Source organism: Saccopteryx leptura, chromosome 10 (assembly GCF_036850995.1).
Source record: "Saccopteryx leptura isolate mSacLep1 chromosome 10, mSacLep1_pri_phased_curated, whole genome shotgun sequence".
NCBI lineage: Eukaryota > Metazoa > Chordata > Mammalia > Chiroptera > Emballonuridae > Saccopteryx > Saccopteryx leptura.
In genome coordinates, this window is record NC_089512.1 from 2,031,396 (window position 1) to 2,052,416 (window position 21,021).

Here is a 21,021-nt window from a genome sequence, read left to right on the forward strand (position 1 = left end):
ATGAGTGGGCTCCGAGACCCACCCCGGTGTCTGGGTGGCATGCCCGTGGGGTATTGCCATGAGTGGGCTCCGAGACCCACCCCGGTGTCTGGGTGGCATGCCTGTGGGGTATTGTCATGAGTGGGTTCCGAGACCCACCCGGGTGTCTGGGTGGTATGCCTGTGGGGTATTGCCATGAGTGGGCTCCGAGACCCACCCGGGTGTCTGGGTGGCATGCCTGTGGGGTATTGCCATGAGTGGGCTCTGAGACCCACCCTGGTGTCTGGGTGGCATGCCTGTGGGGTATTGTCATGAGTGGGTTCCGAGACTCACCCAGGTGTCTGGGTGGCATGCCTGTGGGGTATTGCCATGAGTGGGCTCCGACACCCACCTGGGTGTCTGGGTGGCATGCCCGTGGGGTATTGTCATGAGTGGGTTCTGAGACCCACCCTGGTGTCTGGGTGGCATGCCTGTGGGGTATTGCCATGAGTGGGCTCCGAGACCCACTCTGGTGTCTGGGTGGCATGCCCGTGGGGTATTGCCATGAGTGGGTTTTGTCTCTTTCTATGGAAGGTCAGACTGGGCACGCTGCGTGGGTCCCCAAGACTCGGCCGTGTCTTCCACGTCTGATGAACCGTTCTCGCGGAGCGGGGTCGAGGTCCGCGTGGCTACCGCGCTCCCGGCCGGCAGCAGTGACTGGCGCGGGCTCTCGGGAGGACCGGACCAGAGCAGTCTCAGTCCTGGAGACGAGCTCCTCTTCGGAGGATAGTGCACCATCCTAATCTCTAAAGGAAGCATTTCTAAATTAACCTCTCACCATGGAAGCTGAATTAATAGGGCTTTATCTCAAGTGATGTGCTAATAAAATACATGATGTTTAATATTTCATTTTCTAAGCATAACGGAAAATAAACAGACAAAACCCCCATGATCCCTGTCCCAAATCGACGAATAATTTCCAGTACAGTCCAGTCATCACACACCTGTTTGTCAAGGTCCCCCCGGGCCCCCCGAGGATGTCAGAGTGGGACACGTCTCCAGCACGACCTGTCAGCTGAGCTGGCGGCCGGGCCCCGACAACAACAGCCCCGTCCAGATCTTCGCCGTCCAGGCTCGGACGCCGTTCTCTGTGGGCTGGCAGGCTGTCGCCACGGGTGAGCGACTCAGGTGGTTGGGATCATCGTGTGAAACAAATGTTGTCTTTTTGTTTGTTTGTTTTGATGATTTTTTAGCTACTGCCAATGTCGGTGCCTGAAGTGTCCCCTTCTTATTAGTTCCAGAGATTCTCAACGGTCAGACGTACAACGCCACAGTGGTCGGTCTGAGCCCTTGGGTGGAGTACGAGTTTCGCGTGGTCGCAGGGAACAGCGTGGCGATCGGGGAGCCCAGCAGACCCTCAGAGCTGTTGAGGACCAAAGCCTCGGGTGAGCCACCAACGCGTCTCACAGTGGGGGCGCCCCACGGGGGTGCTGAGTCTCAGGGAGCTTCTGGCCCCAGTCCGAGACAGGAAGCCACTGTCTCTCATTTCCACGTCATCTATGTGCACAAGGCAAGGTGTCTCTTCTCCCAGATGGCGCGCTCCGTGGAAGGCGTGGGCAGGAAGTAACCCAGACGGTCGGCGGGGGGTGCGGTCACTTCCGTTTCTCAGCTCTGCCCGGGCGGCAGCGTCACTGAGCAACCTTATCCACTCGCCCCCCATGGAGGAGGTGTGTCCTAGCCTCACGGAACAGGAGGACCCACTGAGCAGCCCGTGGCACCCGGACAAGCACACGACACCGAGGCTGTCGTTCCCCAGCTGTCCCCTGCGGGCCCGCCCTTCACCCTCCGCGCCCAGGGCCACGCCTGGTCCGGTCGCCACCCTGCAGCCAGAGAGGACCCCTTCCCACTCCATCACACGATCGAGGGGCCGTGGCCCCGTTTCGAAAACACATGTGACGGCAGGAACACGGGCACGGTTGTCTCGGCGGAAGCCAAGACGTCATGGTTTAAACCACAGATGGTGTTTCTATTCGTCAGGTCGGGGCTGTAAAAGGACACCGACAACAGCAATGTTGGGAATTAAATCACCCTAGAAGTCTAGAGCAGAGAGGAGAGGCCGTCCCTATGCCCGAGCTGGAAGGGGAGGATCAGAATGCTAGCCGGCTGGTTTGGGCGGGGTCCTAAACGGAACTCGGTTCTCCATACTCCGGCCCGAGGCCGCTACACAGCAGCTGGCCTCAACCTGGCGGAGCCAGGGAGGGGCGGGGCCAGGGAGGGGCGGAGCCAGGGAGGGGCGGAGCCAGGGAGGGGCGGAGCCAGGGAGGGGCGGAGCCAGGGAGGGGCGGAGCCAGGGAGGGGCGGAGCCAGGGAGGGGCGGAGCCAGGGAGGGGCGGAGCCAGGGAGGGGCGGAGCCAGGGAGGGGCGGAGCCAGGGAGGGGCGGAGCCAGGGAGGGGCGGAGCCAGGGAGGGGCGGAGCCAGGGAGGGGCGGAGCCAGGGAGGGGCGGGGCCAGGGAGGGGCGGAGCCAGGGAGGGGCGGAGCCAGGGGGCGGAGCCAGGGGGGAGTGTGTGGACCCCGAGGGCCGTCCCAGCAGCAACGAGCACAGAGCAGGAGTGCGGATCACGTGGTACGTGCTCCTGTCTCAGGCAGTGTCACACCGGTGGACACACCACGGCAGCTCCGGGGAGGGCTGGCCAGTGTGCATGCCGTCCTGTCCCCCGCTGAGGCCCGCTGGGGCGGCAGAAGACTCAGCACCCAGAAGGCTCCAAATCTCGGGGAAGCGTGTGTTTTTCTGTCTCGCGTCATCCAAGACAATTCACAGTAGGGTTTTAAGCTTAGTGTGTGGTTCATTTGAAGAGCAAATAAAGGAACTTCATTATCTAGAATATTGCCAACTTTGTAAAGAGTAAATTACAGCATGGTTTTAAGTAATTGCCACATGTGTATCGACTATTTGGTGGTCTGGAAATAATGTGGCTGTGAGCTGTCAGGTACCAAGAACCTGCAAATGCTGAACCCACTGACCGGTGCGGCTGCTGGCCGCGGGCATTGGGAACTCAGGAACAGGGTGGAGGGAGAGGGGCGAGGCCATATTTAAATGAATTATGAAGATCAAAGCAGACAACATTACAGAAAATGTGAAGATGAAATAAATGCTATCTGACTGGGGCCTTGATGGCAAAGAACAGTCAGATTATCGTATAACTGTCATGACGAGGTTAAGCATTGGCAGAAAATGGGAATACATAAGTTAAGTAGTCTAGATATTTCTCTGTGGTCTCTATAGTACCTCAGCTATTTTATTTTCTATCAACAAATATACCAAGCACTCCACCCACCTGTGGATAGTGATAAAAAAGAAATGATCCAATATAGATAACTGCATATAATCCCACATTTAAAAGCTTATCTTGCAAACTTATCCATCCATACAGATTTAGGATACTTTTGTCCTTCTGACAGAAAAGAGAGGATTTTATAAACGCTTCCACACGTATAACGTAAAACTCTATATTCCCATTTTACACTAGAATACTCACACACATACAGCTGTCATCGACTTTATAATTTTACCTCAAACTCTATTACTCATTATAGTACTCATCACAAGGACAGAGTTGAAGGGTGTGTGTTTTTTTCTAATTCATAAGGGTAACCGGCGTCTGGGATAGTCTACCAAGGAGCATCGAGTCCTTGGGGAAAACAGAGAGAGGCCCCTCAACCACACTTTGGGGAGTCGACAAGTCAGAGGAAAAGTCCGTCTGTTCTGTTCCAAGAGATCTGAGATTCAAACGTGCGGTTCCCAAACAGGAACTTACTTACTGATGTATCGCTTGAGAATTTATTTTCAAATGTTCAAACATCCTGACGAGTACCAAGGAGGAAAATCATTTTAGTTTGTTTACCGGGAAGAGAGAATTAATTAATCGCTGGCTCGGAACCCTGTTTACAGCACAACGGTATAATGAGGCACGGAGTCACGTGGCTTCTCAGCCCATCCGAATGGAGCAGCGTCCTGCCAATTAGCAGACGATGTATAATAATGTCAGAGACACGATGTAACTTGACTTTTAATTAATTCTGGACCCGGAGTGCTTGTGTGTCCAACACAACGGTGTCCTCTCTCAGACATTTTGGGGATGGGTAAACATCACTTCTGCGGATGCAGAACGCACGGCTCCCGCCCCCCACCGGAGCGCCCCCACCCCCGTGATGAGCTCTGGAGAGGTGAAACCTGCCCACAGAGCTCCTCCCCGTGAAGAGTCACTTCCCTAACCGCCTCCCCTGTCTCTCTTCCTTCCAGTCCCCGTCGTGGCCCCCGCCAACGTCCACGGAGGTGGAGGAAGTCGGTCGGAACTCGTCGTGGCGTGGGAGGTAATTTTCTGTCCAACTGAGTTATTTTGAAGGAAGAAGATGTTGCTGGCCAGGAAGAATACTGAGAAACAACTTGGGTGTACACCAGCCATGGCACGCAGGCTCCCGGGGAAGCCGTGTGTGTGTGTGTGTGTGTGCGCGCGCGCGCGCGCGGGGGAGGGGGGTTGGAAATGGCCCTTCTTTCTACTCGCAGGAGAGGGGGATGACTCACCGGGCAGGGTCTCTAACAAACAGAAGAGAAACAGCTTCTGTGGGCACTGAACAGGGGGTCAGGAGCATTGGCATTGTCATCTGGTCAACCGAATGTGACTTTGTTCCCTGCCCTGGGGCCTCTTCCACTCTCAGACCCTGCAGAGCGAGTGCTGTGGAATAGCCACTTCCCCATATTGATCTCTAAGCCACACACACACATACAGACACACACACACAGACACACACACATACATATATACACACACACTGACACACACACACACAGGCACACAGACACACACACAGACACATAGACACAGACACACACACAGACACACACACACACACACACACACACACACCGGCCTGCTCCTCCAGCATCTGGGCATCTGGGTGAAAGCCCAGCAGAGGGAAACGCTTCTATGGCCTTAGTCTTAAGTAGTAACATACAGGCTTGTTTTCTCCTAATTAAAAAACCCAGCCTGGCTTATTAGTATCAACTTCCTAGAGTTTCACCCAACCTGAAGTTTCTCATTTCCCGCCCTCAGCCTTCCCCCCGCCTGGCGGTCCCACGCTGGGGAAGGGGTGCTCGGGCAGGCTTCACCTGTCCTCCCTGCAGCCTCCTCCCCTCTCACCTGCCGCTGCTTCCGATCCCTCCTCCTGACGCGGCGCTGGGCGTCTCCATGGTAACCCCGCACACCTGTGGTTCACACGCAGCTCTGCAGGGAGAGGGATTGATGTGCTCCTCACTGGAATACGAGGGCTCTGCCCCTGAACGTCTCGGGAACCTGACCACGGCTGGGGCTCAGGTGTGGGCCCCATCGCAGGCTAACGTGATACGATGAGGGGGTACCTGGTAGGAAAGACCTCCGGAATGGAGTTGGGGGGGGACGTGACAGACTAAAGCATGAAATCCAATCAGGAATGCCTAACGAGTCTAGGAACATTTTTAGAATAAATTAAAAAAAAAACAACAACAGCATTTTCCTTTGGAAAATCTAAATATGATTTCATGGGCTTTCAAATGTGACCTTCTGATAAACAGGTGGAATATCTGCCTAAATTCAAGGAAAAGTCATTTTCATTTATTTTTATGTGACTGGAATACCCGCAGAGTTCTGGGAGGCTTGTATCTATTTTTGTTTTGGAATTTTAATGAGTTTAGGTTTTAAATGAATTTTAAATTACTTGGTTTCTGTGGGAATTGGCAAAGCTATTTTTTGTTTGTTTGTTGTTATGTCAGGAAGAGCACACACATCAATGTTCCTATGAATACAGGGAGATGCATGATTAGAAATGATGGGAGGTCCTTTCTACTTTCGTGTTTGAGGAATGCTACTTTGTATCTTAAAGCAAACGTTATTAAACCGTAATTGTATTACCTGTAACTTCCATACATTTGCTGAAAAGTTGTGTGAAAGAAAAACACAGAGAGGCTTAAAACAGTTATTTTGTGCTGAGTTTAAACATGTGTATCCCCCTGGCCAGTTGGCTCAGTGGTGGAGCGTTGGCCTGGCGTGCAGGAGTCCCGGGTTCGATTCCCGGCCAGGGCACACAGGAGAAGCACCCATCAGCTTCTCCACCCCTCCCCCTCTCCTTTCTCTCTGTCTCTCTCTTCCCCTCCCGCAGCCGAGGCTCCATTGGAGCAAAGTTGGCCCGGGCGCTGAGGACGGCTCCATGGCCTCTGCCTCAGACACTAGAATGGCTCTTGTTGCAACAGAGCAACACCCCAGATGGTCAGAGCATCGCCCCCTGGTGGGCGTGCCAGGTGGATCCCAGTCGGGCGCATGCGGGAGTTTGTCTGTTTCCCTGTTTACAGCTTCGGAAAAATACAAAAATACAAACAAACAAAAAAACAAACGTGTATCAAAATATAAATTTTTCACTTACAAAACCTTGCGATCTTCTAAATCACTTTGTCATCATTTATGATCATGGGAAAAATACAGACAGACGGAACTTTCTTTACATTTCTACTTCACATGGTTACTTATTTATCTGAGTTTCTTGAATGGGCACCATTTTTTTCCCTGGTGGGCACCCCCCATAAAAGCATGTTCATTTCTTCAGTATTCATCAGCAGGGTGAGTGCCCGTGGTTGTCTCTAGACAAGGCGTGATGCCTGACCGGGTAGCTGGCACCAGAACAGCTCCCTGGACGACCCTGGCAGACACTCAGGGATCCGTCCCTTCTGCCCCAGCCCGTCCCAGAGGAGCTCCAGAGCGGAGGGGAGTTTGGCTACGTGGTCCTGCTGCGGCCGGTCGGCTCCGCCCACTGGACCAAGGAGAGAGTGCCGTCGGTGGAGTCCTCGAGATTCGTGTACAGGAACGAGAGCGTCAGCCCCCTCTCCCCCTTCGAGGTCAAGGTGGGGGTGTACAACAGCGAAGGGGAGGGCGCCCTGAGCGGCGTGTCCGTCGTCTACTCCGGGGAGGACGGTGAGTTGAGCCCAGAGCTGGGGTGGTTCTTGAGACCAGGGGCGCAGCTGGCGTGGGGCGTCCCACGGACCACTCTGCTGAAGGTGCTCGTGTGCCTCTCTCTGGATGGCAGAGCCCCAGCTGGCCCCGCGGGGGACGTCCGTCCAGAGCTCCTCCGCCTCGGAAATGGAGGTTTCGTGGGCAGCCATCGCCTGGAACAGAAACACTGGGCGCGTGCTGGGCTACGAGGTAAGCCGTGGGGGACCGCCCAGCTGGGCCACGCCGGGGCTCCTGTTCCCGTCCTACCCCGCCCCCCAGCCTGGAGCATCACAGTACGTGGGGGTCCAAAGCCACAGAGGGGTCAGCTCTCGGGGTCTTTCCAAGCAAGCCCATTAGCAAGCACTGAAACAGGGACCGGAGACAATCTCCTTCCGTTACTCAAACCACCGTCATCCTGTGTCGGGGGGGGAAAGAACGTCTCACCCTCAGTGATCTCAAATCCCAGACGAATTTCACGGGGACACCCTGCCCCGTGAGCTGAGTGGGAGCGCGGCTTGGAAAGGATGTCACCCAGGGCCAGGCAGGTAAGTGACAGGAAAAACCCTCGACCCCTCCTCAACCCGTCAGGCGTAGACAGTCTCTGCAGAATGAGAGGCAAGTCGCTCCGTGTTTGTGGGACTTCACTTCCACCCAGCGGTGAGGCTCATGGCTGGGTTACACGGATTAGGTTGGAGTTGAAGGAAAGTCCAATTACGGTCCAGACATAAAGCTGTCCTCCTATGACCGGGGTCTCTGCCCCTCAATCCTAGGGGGCGTCTCCTCTTCTCTGTCCCCGGTTTTCTCTCTCAGCTCATTTCCAGTACCCCGTTTCTGTGAACTCCTCCCTGAGCACTCCCTCTGGGCTCTTTCTCCGGAGCCTTAGGGCACTGCTTTCTATATCACTCCCTTGACCACACCCTCTGCTTTCTTCTCTCGTATGTATTCTAACCTCTTAGCCAGATCAGAAGGGGCGCAAAGGCGTGGGCGGGACTCTGTTGTCCTTGCCGAAGTGCCTCTAACCGTGCCGATGCCCAGGGAGGCTCAGCCCAGGCGGAACGACGACTCAGCCTGTTGTCCAGAGACCTCTGCAGGAAGGGCCAACAGCAGCACTTCACACCGGAAAGTCTTGGGCTGATGCTCTGCACCTTTAGTCTGACTTATTAGATACCCTTCCTTTAAGCTGATAGCCTTAAGATCTAGCTCATGAAATATTTTATTTTGGGAATCTAAAAAAGAAAGAAAAAAAAGAAACACAACAGGTTCTCTAAACTTCATTGTGAATTTGTATTTTTTAATTGTTCCCTATAAGATTAGACTGATGCTGTTGTTACCGTACGACCCGTCAGATCAGAAGTGGGTCTGCCCTTCACGGTCCGGTCCACCCCCTCCCCCGCTGTGGCGGGTGGTGGACGGTGGCTCCGTGACCGTGCGCCCTGTCCTCCCGACCAGGTCTTGTACTGGACAGATGACCCCAGGGAGCCCACGATTGGTAAGATTCGAGTCAGTGGAAACATCACAACCAAGACCATCACAGGGCTGAAAGCGAACACCGTCTACTTTGCCGCCGTCAGAGCGTACAACACCGGCGGCACGGGGCCCTCAAGTCCTCCGGTCAACGTCACCACCAAAAAGTCTCGTAAGTACACCGCGCCCCCCCCCCGACTAGTGGTAGCGGGGGACAGAGACACGGGGGACAGAGACACGGGGGACAGAGACACGGGGCCCCTGGCTCAGTCCCCCCCACCCCCCGCCTCCTCTGTCCACGACGGCTCTGTTTGGCTGATTGGCTTGTCTGTAAAATGTGGAACCATCGCTGACACTTTCCCGTAACAGTCAAAATGCACTGTTTTGGTATTTTTGGAATTTCAAAAGAAGACATATTCTGAGTGTGTGGATGAACTGCAGAGAGTGTGATGCTGAGGACCGGGGACGACGGTGCCCTCTCCCGGGCTGCGCTCAGCACGGGTCCCCCAGCCTTGGGATGCTAGGTGCTCACATAACCTTTCAGTCTCAACATCCCCGCTGGCGAAACGAGGACAGAGGTGACTAAAGCCCTTCTCAGGGATGACCAACAGTAAATAAATAAATAAAAGAGAGATGCTGTTAAGGGGAAATCTCGAATGCACTCCCAATATATCGAAAAAGTGAAGCATTTGCAAACTTTGGAACTTAATTATTAGTAACGAACCACTTTGAACACAATTGAAAAACTGATTATGTCGTAACACCGCAGTGGAAAACTGCCTCTCTCAGGCAAGAGTACGGGCGGAGACTGAGCTGCTGAATTATTCATACCACTAACCACGCAAGGAACACGCTTCATTTTCCATTTCGTGTGAGCGGAAACATGTATCACCTAGGAGATTTTCGTCTCGTTCCAAAGAGGGGAGGAACCCAGGTGTCTTGGAAGAGACTGGACACGGGACACAGACTCACGGCTCCCTGACCTCAGGCCCATCTCTACGGACGTCCTCGGCAGCAAGAGAGGACTCAGCCCAAGAACCCGCACGGCAGACCGTCGTCCCGAGAGACACCGATGTCTCAGTGTCATGGCAGGTGGAGGTCAGCTCTACTCCCAGCCTGGGCTTCACCAACAGACTTCACTGGTCGGAGACAGTCTCATCCACACAGACTAACACACTAAACAGACGCAGCGGTCGATGGGGCCTTCAGGATCCATCAGGGCCGAGGGTATCGAAGGAGCGAATTTGTCTCTTCTCCGTATTGATGGCACAAGGCTGTCGATGTCGGTGCTTTGTTTTGAAGAACGGAGATAAAAGAAACAGGTCACAAGAGTATATGAAACATTAAAGCGGCGATAGCTTGCAAGGAATCTTGTATTACCACTCCTGGAGCCGAGAAGAGGATTAGAGAAAGCACCCTGGGTGAAGCAGAGGGAGAAGAGTCACAGGAGGCTGGGCCCACGGCCGAGTCCTTCGAAAGCCGCGTCCTGAGTGGCGTGCCTGGGGGGGCTCGCGGGGTGCAGCGCTCTCGGACCCTTAGCCACGCCTGGGTTTGCCCGGGAAGGCACTGGGGGCGGAGGTGGTCAGCCCAACGGGCCTGTCTGTCTCAGGAACCCCTGAGGACCCCTTAGCTCGGCCATGACGCTTAGCCTTGATTAGAGGGCAGCGTAATGAGTGGACTGGCCGGAGTGTGTCCCCTGTGGGTCTGCCCTCCGCCCGGATCATCACTAACAGGACCTGAGAAAATCACCTCGGACTCTGTGTCGACCTCTCCAGCTGTCTGACCACAGTCACGTGTTCAACACATAGGAAGTGAGCTCGGGACCGACTGGTTGGTGTTCAAGTCGCCAAGTTGACTTGAGCAAGACGCACGCTTTCACTATATAAGGTCTACCGGAAAGTTCTGCCCGTTTCTATCACAACAAGTTTCGACACGTAAGCACATGTTTATTTGGCGCATGTGTGCCTCTCTATTTTTATCACTTAATGTATACATACTGATGTAGCAAATTAACTAAAACAAAGTTGATTCACGTTAGTCTTATGTGTGAAGCAATAGTGTACCCATGGCTACTGATAAAGTTCATTTACGTCACTGTAATTTTTACGAATTTCAACAAGGAAGAAATGCTACAGAAGCATGTCTGTCACATCCACCATATTCCCCAGACTTAGCACCCTCCGACTATCACTTGTTTTTGTCCTTACAAAATTTTTTGAAGGGCAAAAAATTCAAAAATGAAGAAGATATCAAACAAGCACTGGTTCAATTTTTCACATCAAAAGATAAAACATTTTTCAAAAATGGGATATACAAATTGCCCTCACACTGGCAAGAAATCATTAATAATAATGGCAATTATATTATTTAATAAAGTTTATTGATGGTAAGAAAAATTTGTATTTTGTTTTATTCCCAAAACGAGCAGAACTTTCCTGTGTAGACCTTATATTTGACAGCAGAATAACTACAAAGCCGCATGGTAAATCCATAATAAAATACAAACTGAGCCCCCTGGGTGCCAGGGCTGAACCTTTGTCTCTCTACCGTGTCCCGATGGAGCGGCGAGGGTCCGGGTGAACCACAGGGCGTCCCCGGGGGGTTGGGGAGACCGAGGAGCCTGTAACAACACAGCGTGGGGCACCCCAGGCTCCTCCAGGGACACGCACGGGGCTCGAGAGCGGGGGAGCCAACACCCCTCCAGACGAGATCGCTTCCAGCTCCGCCTGTGTCCTCATGAGTCCAGCACGACGCTCACTCAGCCTCAGAGTCAACTCGGGTACCAGCAGCCTCTTGCTGGGCTGTTTTATCTCTGCCTCTGCCTCCCGGTGAAATTACTTCTCATCTCTGCGGTCTTTTAAATTTTAAAAATAATCATGCGGACTCCAGTCTCTGAGAAGCAGCGTGTCGTCAGGAACACTGGAGGGGGGGTGTGGGGGGGATGGACGAGGGGCGGGGCCTGGTGTGACTCACGCTCATTTTAGCTGCATGCTTTTCGGTTAAGTGGATAAGGGGCCTCCCGACCTGCACGCCCGCTTTCTGGCCCGAAAACATGTTCCGGGGGGGCCGGATTTGTGACTCTGGGAGGCCCCGGTTTCGATCCCATCTCCCCTTACTTCCCACCACCCTTCTTTCTCCCGGGCCGCACTGATTTCAGGGAACTAGAAGCCGCAGTCTGAACTTGGCGTCGATGGCCTTTGGGGAGATTGCCCAGTCTGTGATGATTTTCCTATTTCTGGGGTCCCAACAGCAATCTGTCTTATGTGAGGGTCGTCTTTCTCACTCTCAGCCACACCGATTGGGCAAAGATGCACCTGTGGGCACATTCAGTCAGTCATCAGCTCCCCCTGGACCTGGGCAGGGGAGGAAGGGTCACAGCTCCCCTGGACCCTTTCTGGGCAGGGGAGGAAGGGTCACAGTCCCCCTGGACCCTCTCTGGGCAGGGGAGGAAGGGTCACAGTCCCCCTGGACCCTCTCTGGGCAGGGGAGGAAGGGTCACAGCTCCCCTGGACCCTGTCTGGACAGGGGAGGAAGGGTCACAGTCCCCCTGGACCTGGGCAGGGGAGGAAGGGTCACAGTCCCCCTGGACCCTCTCTGGGCAGGGGAGGAAGGGTCACAGCTCCCCTGGACCCTGTCTGGGCAGGGGAGGAAGGGTCACAGTCCCCCTGGACCTGGGCAGGGGAGGAAGGGTCACAGTCCCCCTGGACCCTCTCTGGGCAGGGGAGGAAGGGTCACAGTCCCCCTGGGCCCTCTCTTGTCAGGGGAGGAAGGGTCACAGCTCCCCTGGACCCTGTCTGGGTAGGGGAGGAAGGGTCACAGTCCCCCTGGACCTGGGCAGGGGAGGAAGGGTCACAGTCCCCCTGGACCCTCTCTGGGCAGGGGAGGAAGGGTCACAGTCCCCCTGGACCTGGGCAGGGGAGGAAGGGTCACAGTCCCCCTGGACCCTCTCTGGACAGGGAAGGAAGGGTCAGAGCCCCCCTGGACCCTCTCTGGACAGGGGAGGAAGGGTCACAGTCCCCCTGGGCCCTGTCTGGACAGGGGAGGAAGGGTCACAGTCCCCCTGGACCTGGGCAGGGGAGGAAGGGTCACAGTCCCCCTGGACCTGGGCAGGGGAGGAAGGGTCACAGTCCCCCTGGACCTGGGCAGGGGAGGAAGGGTCACAGTCCCCCTGGGCCCTCTCTTGGCAGGGGAGGAAGGGTCACAGCTCCCCTGGACCCTGTCTGGGCAGGGGAGGAAGGGTCACAGTCCCCCTGGGCCCTCTCTTGGCAGGGGAGGAAGGGTCACAGCTCCCCTGGACCCTGTCTGGGCAGGGGAGGAAGGGTCACAGTCCCCCTGGGCCCTGTCTGGACAGGGGAGGAAGGGTCACAGTCCCCCTGGGCCCTCTCTTGGCAGGGGAGGAAGGGTCACAGCTCCCCTGGACCCTTTCTGGGCAGGGGAGGAAGGGTCACAGTCCCCCTGGACTCTCTCTGGGCAGGGGAGGAAGGGTCACAGCTCCCCTGGACCCTGTCTGGGCAGGGGAGAAAGGGTCACAGTCCCCCTGGACCCTCTCTGGGCAGGGGAGGAAGGGTCACAGTCCCCCTGGGCCCTCTCTGGGCAGGGGAGGAAGGGTCACAGTCCCCCTGGACCCTCTCTGGGCAGGGGAGGAAGGGTCAGAGCCCCCCTGGGCCCTCTCTGGACAGGGGAGGAAGGGTCACACCGCAGGTCTGTGGTGGCGACCACGCCTCCTGCCGAGTACACCGGGAACAGCAGGGAGGTGGGAAGGGGAAGAGGGACCTCTTGGTATTTTGACACGTTCTAATGTCCTTCCTGAGGCGGCCATGAGTTCTAAGGGATCCCCCTAGAGCCCTCACAATTCCTTACTAACATTTGCTTAAAATATCTCAGATTCACTGGGTTACTTCCAAAGAGTCCTGACACATGACTAAGGAGTAAAAGACTGCTAACGGCGGACCCCTCTGTGTGGATATGTGTAAAAAAGCTTTGCAGCCTGAATCTGTTTGACTTGCAAATTGAGGGACAGCCCAGTGGGACTTGAGACAAAGGAGACCCCCCCCCCCCCAACTAGTTATATGTGGCAAAGTAGACGGACTCACATCAACGATGGATAAAGTAATACCGGACATGCCGCAAGCCAATTGTTAATTGATAAGTGCGTCACAGGCATTCCCAAATGACCGGCATTTGAACGACGTCGCTGACTTTTAATTAGAATTAATAGGATATCTCCAATGACAATGAAAACATCTGAAGCTCCTTCCAACTCCTAAACCAGGCCTTGCAGTTCCTGTTCATGTGGATGGGCCATAGAGCGACCAGGAGCCAATTAATATTCATTTAGACTTTTTTTTTTAATTTTTTTTTAATTTATTCATTTTAGAGAGGAGAGAGAGAAGGAGTGAGAGAGAGAAAGGGGGAGGAGCAGGAAGCTTCAACTCCCATATGTGCCTTAGACCAGGCAAGTGCAGGGTATTGAACCTCAGCATTCCAGGTCGATGCTTTATCCACTGCGCCACCACAGGTCAGGCTATTCATTTAGACTTTGATGCTCTTCTTCCAGCTCCAAGCCAGCCACCGGCCAACATCGCCTGGAAGCTGGCGAACTCCAAGTTGTGCCTGAACTGGGAACACGTGAAGACCATGGAGAATGAATCTGAGGTGCTGGGCTACAAGGTGAGCGCTGAGCGGGTCCTCTAATCCTACCAGGTTCAGTTAGTGACCAAAGACCAGGAATGTCCCAACCGAACAGCAAACACATTTCACGCGTATGGAAACTAAGGAACCGTTTTCTATGTCTTGAGAATACTTAGCTTTGCTGGGTTTAAAGTCTCCGTTGCAAAGTTTTATATTCTGAGGTCCGTCCTGTGTCATGGAGCACGAGAAATAAAACCCCGCAGTCTGCAAATAGCTTTCATCAAGTGACTCTCCTTGCTATGACAACACAATGGTCGTTGACGGAGGCAGTACGTCTTAGATGCGGGGGAGGTCAAAGAGTGCTATTCAGACAGAATTTCTCGGACTTGAGCTGCACCAGGCTGTGAGCATTTAGCAACAAGAGCACAAACACCCAGAGCAAACCGCATCTGTCGGTGCTAATGGACATGGTCTCCGGGCCAGCGCCGCCTCTCAGACATTTGAAATGGGTCCAGAGTAACCAGCGACTCTCTGCAGCAAGAAAGCTGCAAAGATAAATAGTCTCCAGCTATTTAATTAATGAAGATAAATCCATTCCTGTTTCAGAGGGTTGGGCCAGAAAAGCAAATCTTTCTCTCCTTCCCTCTCTCTTTCTCTCTCTCTCTCTTTTTATGACACAGAGTGAGAGAGAGAGAAACAGATAGGGAGGGACAGACAGGCAGGAAGGCAGAGAGATGAGAAGCATCAATTCTTCGTTATGGCTCCCTAGCTATTCATTGATTGTGCTCCGATATGTGCCTGGACCTGGGTGGGGGGGGCTCCAGCAGAGCGAGGGACCCCTTGCTCAAGCCAGTGACCATGGGGTCAAGGCAGCGACCATGGGGTCAAGGCAGCGACCGCGGGGTCATGTCTATGATCCCACACTCAAGCCAGCGACCCTGTGCTCAAGCCGAATGAGCCCGCACTCAGGCCGTGGACCTTGGACGGGGTTTTGAACCTGGGTCCTGCGCGTCCCGGTCTGATGCTCTGTCCACTGTGCCACAGCCTGGAAAGGGGCCAATCTTTTTCTTAACACTACATTTTCAAACACGGCACCCACCGGGGTACGCCCATCCCAGGAGCGCGGTGTTTTATAACGCGGTGCCTTCTGGGGGCCGGAAGGGCGTCTGTCTGAGCCTCTGAGAAGGGACGCGTCCGTTTCAGCTGACCTCACCCTCTCGTGCGCAGATTCTGTACCGGCAGAACCGACAGAGCCAGACGCACGTCCTGGAGACGAACAACACCTCCGCCGAGCTGCTGGTCCCCTTCGAGGAGGACTACCTGATCGAGATCAGGACCGTCAGCGACGGTGGGGACGGGAGCAGCAGCCAGGAGATCAGGATTCCAAAGCTGTCAAGTAAGTCGCAAGGACACTGCGGTCACCGGCCCAGGTTCTCGCCGGTCACAGCACAAAGCCTGGGCTCTGTGAGCCGTCCCAGTTCTTGTTCAGACGTTAGGTGAAAAAATAAATAAATAAAAGGTCTGTGTTTCCACCTGTCACTGTGAGCCAGAGGCGGTGAGTCAGGTTTTCTTTAAATTATCCTTGAAATCTGCAACATGCTTACATAACAAAAAACAGCTTTATGTTTCTTCATTTGAATCTTAAAAAATGAAAAAGAATAACTCTGTATCCCTGTGCATGATTCATGCTATTGGATCAAAACCACAAGCGCTTCTCCTGGGTAATCACAGATCTGAGCAGGGATTGCACATGTGAAGCTCGTGGACACTCAGCTCTGCCCGCACCCGTGGCAGACATCACTAATCAACCACGGCACTCACGCTGAGCTGGTGCCCAGGCCCTCTCCCTGCCTGTTCCAAGCAGGGGACATGGATCAGTCAGACTGAGCACAAGACAACAATGATTATTTCTGCTTCAACAGAACCACACGGTCTTCCGTCTGCCTGAGGCTGTGACTGAGGGGAAGTGGTCAGCTGCCACCTCCACACGCTGGCCAATCCTCACCCGCCCCGTGGTCGGACTTGACCGACATGAGCATTTTTATTTCAATTTTTTTTTTTCATTTTTGGATTTAACACAGACCTCCTGGGATAGAGGGCTAAGGTCCTTCCCTAAAAGAAAATAAAACGTAAAGGACACAAGAATTCTAACGTGTATTAGAAGGGGAAGGGCAGGGAGCCCTAGGGCCACGCAGAATTAATCCGACGCGTCATTTCCCCCTTCCTCAGGATCCACTGTCTCCTTTTGCTCCGTTGCAGGTCTGAGTTCGAGAGGAGCCGTTGCTGCGGAGCCTGGAGTCCACCTCCTGTCACTCGTTGTGACGGTTCTTTACTGTTTTGCTCCTCAGCCAGGTAGACGATGAATAAACCAACCCACGCATCCTGGGAGGTTTCTGAAAGCAAACTGTTCTGTCCATAAGCTCGCCAGCCCCATCACAAGATACATTCTTATTACAGACTTGTTTGGAAAGGCAAAAAAAAAAAAAAAAATATATATATATATATATGTATATTATTAAGGTCTTGTATATATCTCTGGTATAGTAATAAAACCATTTTAAACGCTTTTGAATTTTAAAGTTGGCCCGTGATTGCATATATTCAGAAGGTGCCAAATTCATCTGTGGAGTTTCAACCGCTGTGGCGTTTCAGTGACTTATACGGCGAGTGTCCATCACTCCCCTTGGTGACCACGGCAGAGATGAAATAGATCACCATTATCACGGCTGAAATGGACTTTTTTTTTTACAGGCTGTGGGCAGTTTAATTTGGTATTAAAAATGTTCACCCTAGCCTGACCTGTGGTGGCGCAGTGGATGAGGCGTCAACCTGGAATGCTGAGGTTGCCGGTTCGAAACCCTGGGCTTGCCCGGTCAAGGCACATATGGGAGCTGAAGCTTCCTGCTCCTCCCCCCTTCTTTCTCTCTCTCTCTCTCCTCTAAAATGCATAAATTTAAAAAAAAAACTTAAAAATGTTCACCTTACATAGAAGTAACATAACATTATGTGCTTCCAGTCGGGGTGTTTTTAAAATGTAAGCATCCGAAAGAGGAAGTGCTTCTATCTCTGGATCACGTTGGGACAAAGAAATATTTGTAACCAATAACCTATCCATATGTACACAGTCTTCTTCACCCCATTTTCTGGGGGGTGTCATATAGAGAAAGGGTTTTATGGCGAAGAAAAAATGAAAGAAAATAGGCGTCCCCCGAAAATAACCTTAAGAGCTCTGGCTCATTGTAAGGAATCCCTGGTCGCAACGTGGAACTTGTCAAGCGATTCTGTACTCTGCTAAGGAAAGTGCTGCATGAGTGTGTCTCAGGTAATTCTCAGTTGTTAGCAATGTACGTGGCCTTATTTTTTGTACAACGAATAAATCTGGGAACAGCATTATTTAACCAGGTTTCTGACATTTTGGTCCAAATATTTCTGTGCCAGTCTCCTCTCTAGCTCTAAACATAATCCCTGCGCTTTCCAAGGCTCAGGAAGAAGTCGTGGGCTGACTCTGCTGGGAGGCACCTGGTTTGAGTCTGGGGTCCCATTCCTGGGGTCGCACGGTGTGGGGAAGGAAAGGTCAGGAGCGGCCGGGGCCATCTGCGTGGCCACCTGCTTCCGTCACGGACCGCTTGGAGCACCGTCCTTCTCTCAGGCTGCTCTGGTCCCGGTCCCCCCCAGCCCCCACCCACCCCGGCTGAGGGGGCTATGCGTCCCAGCGGCAAAAGGGGAGACAAGGTCACAGGAGCGCTGCCTTCTTCACAAGCTGCGACCCCTTCCTTCTGTTGAAAATATTCGAACTCTCCTCACAGCCCTTGAATCGCACCATCCTCACGCCAGGAGGTTGTCATTTTTGTTTGGAAAGTATTTTTGGAGCTGGTCACCATTCCTGACACGGGCAGCAGCAGATGGACAGTGACTTTCCGTAGCTGCGAACTTGTCCTTGCCCGAGCGGGGGGACAGACGGATGAGCCTTCTTCACTGCACACATGGGACAGCTGACCGGGTTCGGGTGGAGCAAAATAAATAAGTTACAGCAAATATCGTGGGTGCACGTATGTGATTGGCTGATAGCTGCCCGTCCAATTTATTCGTGTTGATCAGAGGGAGGCACCAGAGAGGTCCTGGTCTACATGTCTTCTCAGCTCGCTGAGAGATAAGATGGCGTCCGCCTCCCCAAACTGGAGACGGGGTGGGGGCTACCTAGTTCATGCGGCTTTTGTTTCCACTGAACGGGTGCATCAGACGTAGAGACGCCTGTGAGTCGACGTCCAAAACTCAGCCAGCGTCTATCAGTTGTCCTGACACGTTTGCCGGTGTTCCTCGATTCACAGTTGCTTGAGTCTTAGGAGACTATATTCTTTACTACCTAGCCTGTTTTTTCTTATGTTTTCATCCACCCACACTCGAAGTTTTCAGAGTGTAATTTGGCATTAATATGAAAGAGCTGGGCTGTGCTTCTCCATTGACCTGCATGCACCCTGACTGTTGGCGAGGTCTCGGGCACATCTGTCCAACGTCCTGTGCCAGCCTGGCAGGACTAAGGTCAGAGTCTCCCTGAGTACCTGGCGCACCTCGTGGGACACCGTAAGGAGTCAACAAACGGAGCATCTCTCGTCCACTGCTGTGCACTCACCCCAGGCTCTCGTCCACTGCTGTGCACTCACCCCAGGCTCTCGTCCACTGCTGTGCACTCACCCCAGGCACTCACCACTGCTGTGCACTCACCCCAGGCTGTCGTCCACTGCTGTGCACTCACCCCAGGCTCTCGTCCACTGCTGCGCACTCACCCCAGGCACTCACCACTGCTGTGCACTCACCCCAGGCTGTCGTCCACTGCTGTGCACTCACCCCAGGCTCTCGTCCACTGCTGCGCACTCACCCCAGGCTCTCGTCCACTGCTGTGCACTCACCCCAGGCTCTCGTCCACTGCTGTGCACTCACCCCAGGCTCCCGTCCACTGCTGCGCACTCACCCCAGGCTGTCGTCCACTGCTGTGCACTCACCCCAGGCTCTCGCTCTCGTCCACTGCTGTGCACTCACCCCAGGCTCTCGTCCACTGCTGTGCACTCACCCCAGGCTCTCGTCCACTGCTGTGCGCTCACCCCAGGCTCTCGTCCACTGCTGTGCGCTCACCCCAGGCACTCACCACTGCTGTGCACTCACCCCAGGCTGTCGTCCACTGCTGTGCACTCACCCCAGGCTCTCGTCCACTGCTGTGCACTCACCCCAGGCTCTCGTCCACTGCTGTGCACTCACCCCAGGCTCTCGTCCACTGCTATGCACTCACCCCAGGCTCTCACCACTGCTGCGCACTCACCCCAGGCTCTCACCACTGCTGCGCACTCACCCCAGGCTCTCGTCCACTGCTACGCACTCACCCCAGGCTCTCGTCCACTGCTGTGCACTCACCCCAGGCTCTCGTCCACTGCTGTGCACTCACCACTGCTGCACACTCACCCCAGGCTCTCACCACTGCTGCGCACTCACCCCAGGCTCTCGTCCACTGCTACGCACTCACCCCAGGCTCTCGTCCACTGCTGTGCACTCACCACTGCTACGCACTCACCCCAGGCTCTCACCACTGCTGCGCACTCACCCCAGGCTCTCGTCCACTGCTACGCACTCACCCCAGGCTCTCGTCCACTGCTGTGCACTCACCCCAGGCTCTCGTCCACTGCTGTGCACTCACCACTGCTGTGCACTCACCACTGCTACGCACTCACCCCAGGCTCTCGTCCACTGCTGTGCACTCACCCCAGGCTCTCACCACTGCTACGCACTCACCCCAGGCTCTCACCACTGCTGTGCACTCACCCCAGGCTCTCACCACTGCTACGCACTCACCCTAGGCTCTCACCACTGCTACGCACTCACCCCAGGCTCTCGTCCACTGCTGCGCACTCACCCCAGGCTCTCACCACTGCTACGCACTCACCCCAGGCTCTCGTCCACTGCTGTGCACTCACCCCAGGCTCTCGTCCACTGCTGTGCACTCACCCCAGGCTCTCGTCCACTGCTGTGCACTCACCCCAGGCTCTCACCACTGCTGCGCACTCACCCCAGGCTCTCGTCCACTGCTGTGCACTCACCCCAGGCTCTCGTCCACTGCTGCGCGCTCACCCCAGGCTCTCGTCCACTGCTGCGCGCTCACCCCAGGCTCTCGTCCACTGCTGCGCACTCACCCCAGGCTCTCACCACTGCTGCGCGCTCACCCCAGGCTCTCACCACTGCTGCGCGCTCACCCCAGGCTCTCACCACTGCTGCGCGCTCACCCCAGGCTGTCGTCCACTGCTGTGCACTCACCCCAGGCTCTCGTCCACTGCTGCGCACTCACCCCAGGCTCTCGTCCACTGCTGTGCACTCACCCCAGGCTCTCGTCCACTGCTGTGCACTCACCCCAGGCTCTCGTCCACTGCTGTGCACTCACCCCAGGCTCTCGTCCACTGCTGTGCACTCACCCCAGGCTCTCACCACTGCTGCGCACTCACCCCAGGCTCTCGTCCACTGCTGCGCACTCACCCCAGGCTCTCGTCCACTGCTGCGCACTCACCCCAGGCTCTCGTCCACTGCTGCGCACTCACCCCAGGCTCTCACCACTGCTGCGCACTCACCCCAGGCTCTCGTCCACTGCTACGCACTCACCCCAGGCTCTCGTCCACTGCTGTGCACTCACCCCAGGCTCTCGTCCACTGCTGTGCACTCACCACTGCTGCACACTCACCCCAGGCTCTCACCACTGCTGCGCACTCACCCCAGGCTCTCGTCCACTGCTACGCACTCACCCCAGGCTCTCGTCCACTGCTGTGCACTCACCACTGCTGTGCACTCACCCCAGGCTCTCGTCCACTGCTGCGCACTCACCCCAGGCTCTCGTCCACTGCTACGCACTCACCCCAGGCTCTCGTCCACTGCTGTGCACTCACCCCAGGCTCTCGTCCACTGCTGTGCACTCA

The 21,021-nt window shown here is 54.9% G+C and overlaps 1 protein-coding gene across 1 annotated transcript in view; it reads left to right on the forward strand.

The window, feature by feature from the left end:
* The window catches only part of CNTN6 (contactin 6), a 115,947-nt gene extending 99,417 nt beyond the window's left edge, over positions 1-16,530 (forward strand). The window contains 10 exon segments of the mRNA XM_066351665.1: positions 975-1,133; positions 1,254-1,403; positions 4,261-4,331; positions 6,724-6,958; positions 7,071-7,186; positions 8,426-8,612; positions 13,998-14,110; positions 15,299-15,467; positions 16,331-16,398; positions 16,400-16,530. Of these exon segments, the coding sequence (XP_066207762.1) occupies positions 975-1,133; positions 1,254-1,403; positions 4,261-4,331; positions 6,724-6,958; positions 7,071-7,186; positions 8,426-8,612; positions 13,998-14,110; positions 15,299-15,467; positions 16,331-16,398; positions 16,400-16,438 (1,307 nt within the window). The 3' untranslated portion in view covers positions 16,439-16,530.
* The last annotated feature ends 4,491 nt before the right edge of the window (positions 16,531-21,021 follow it).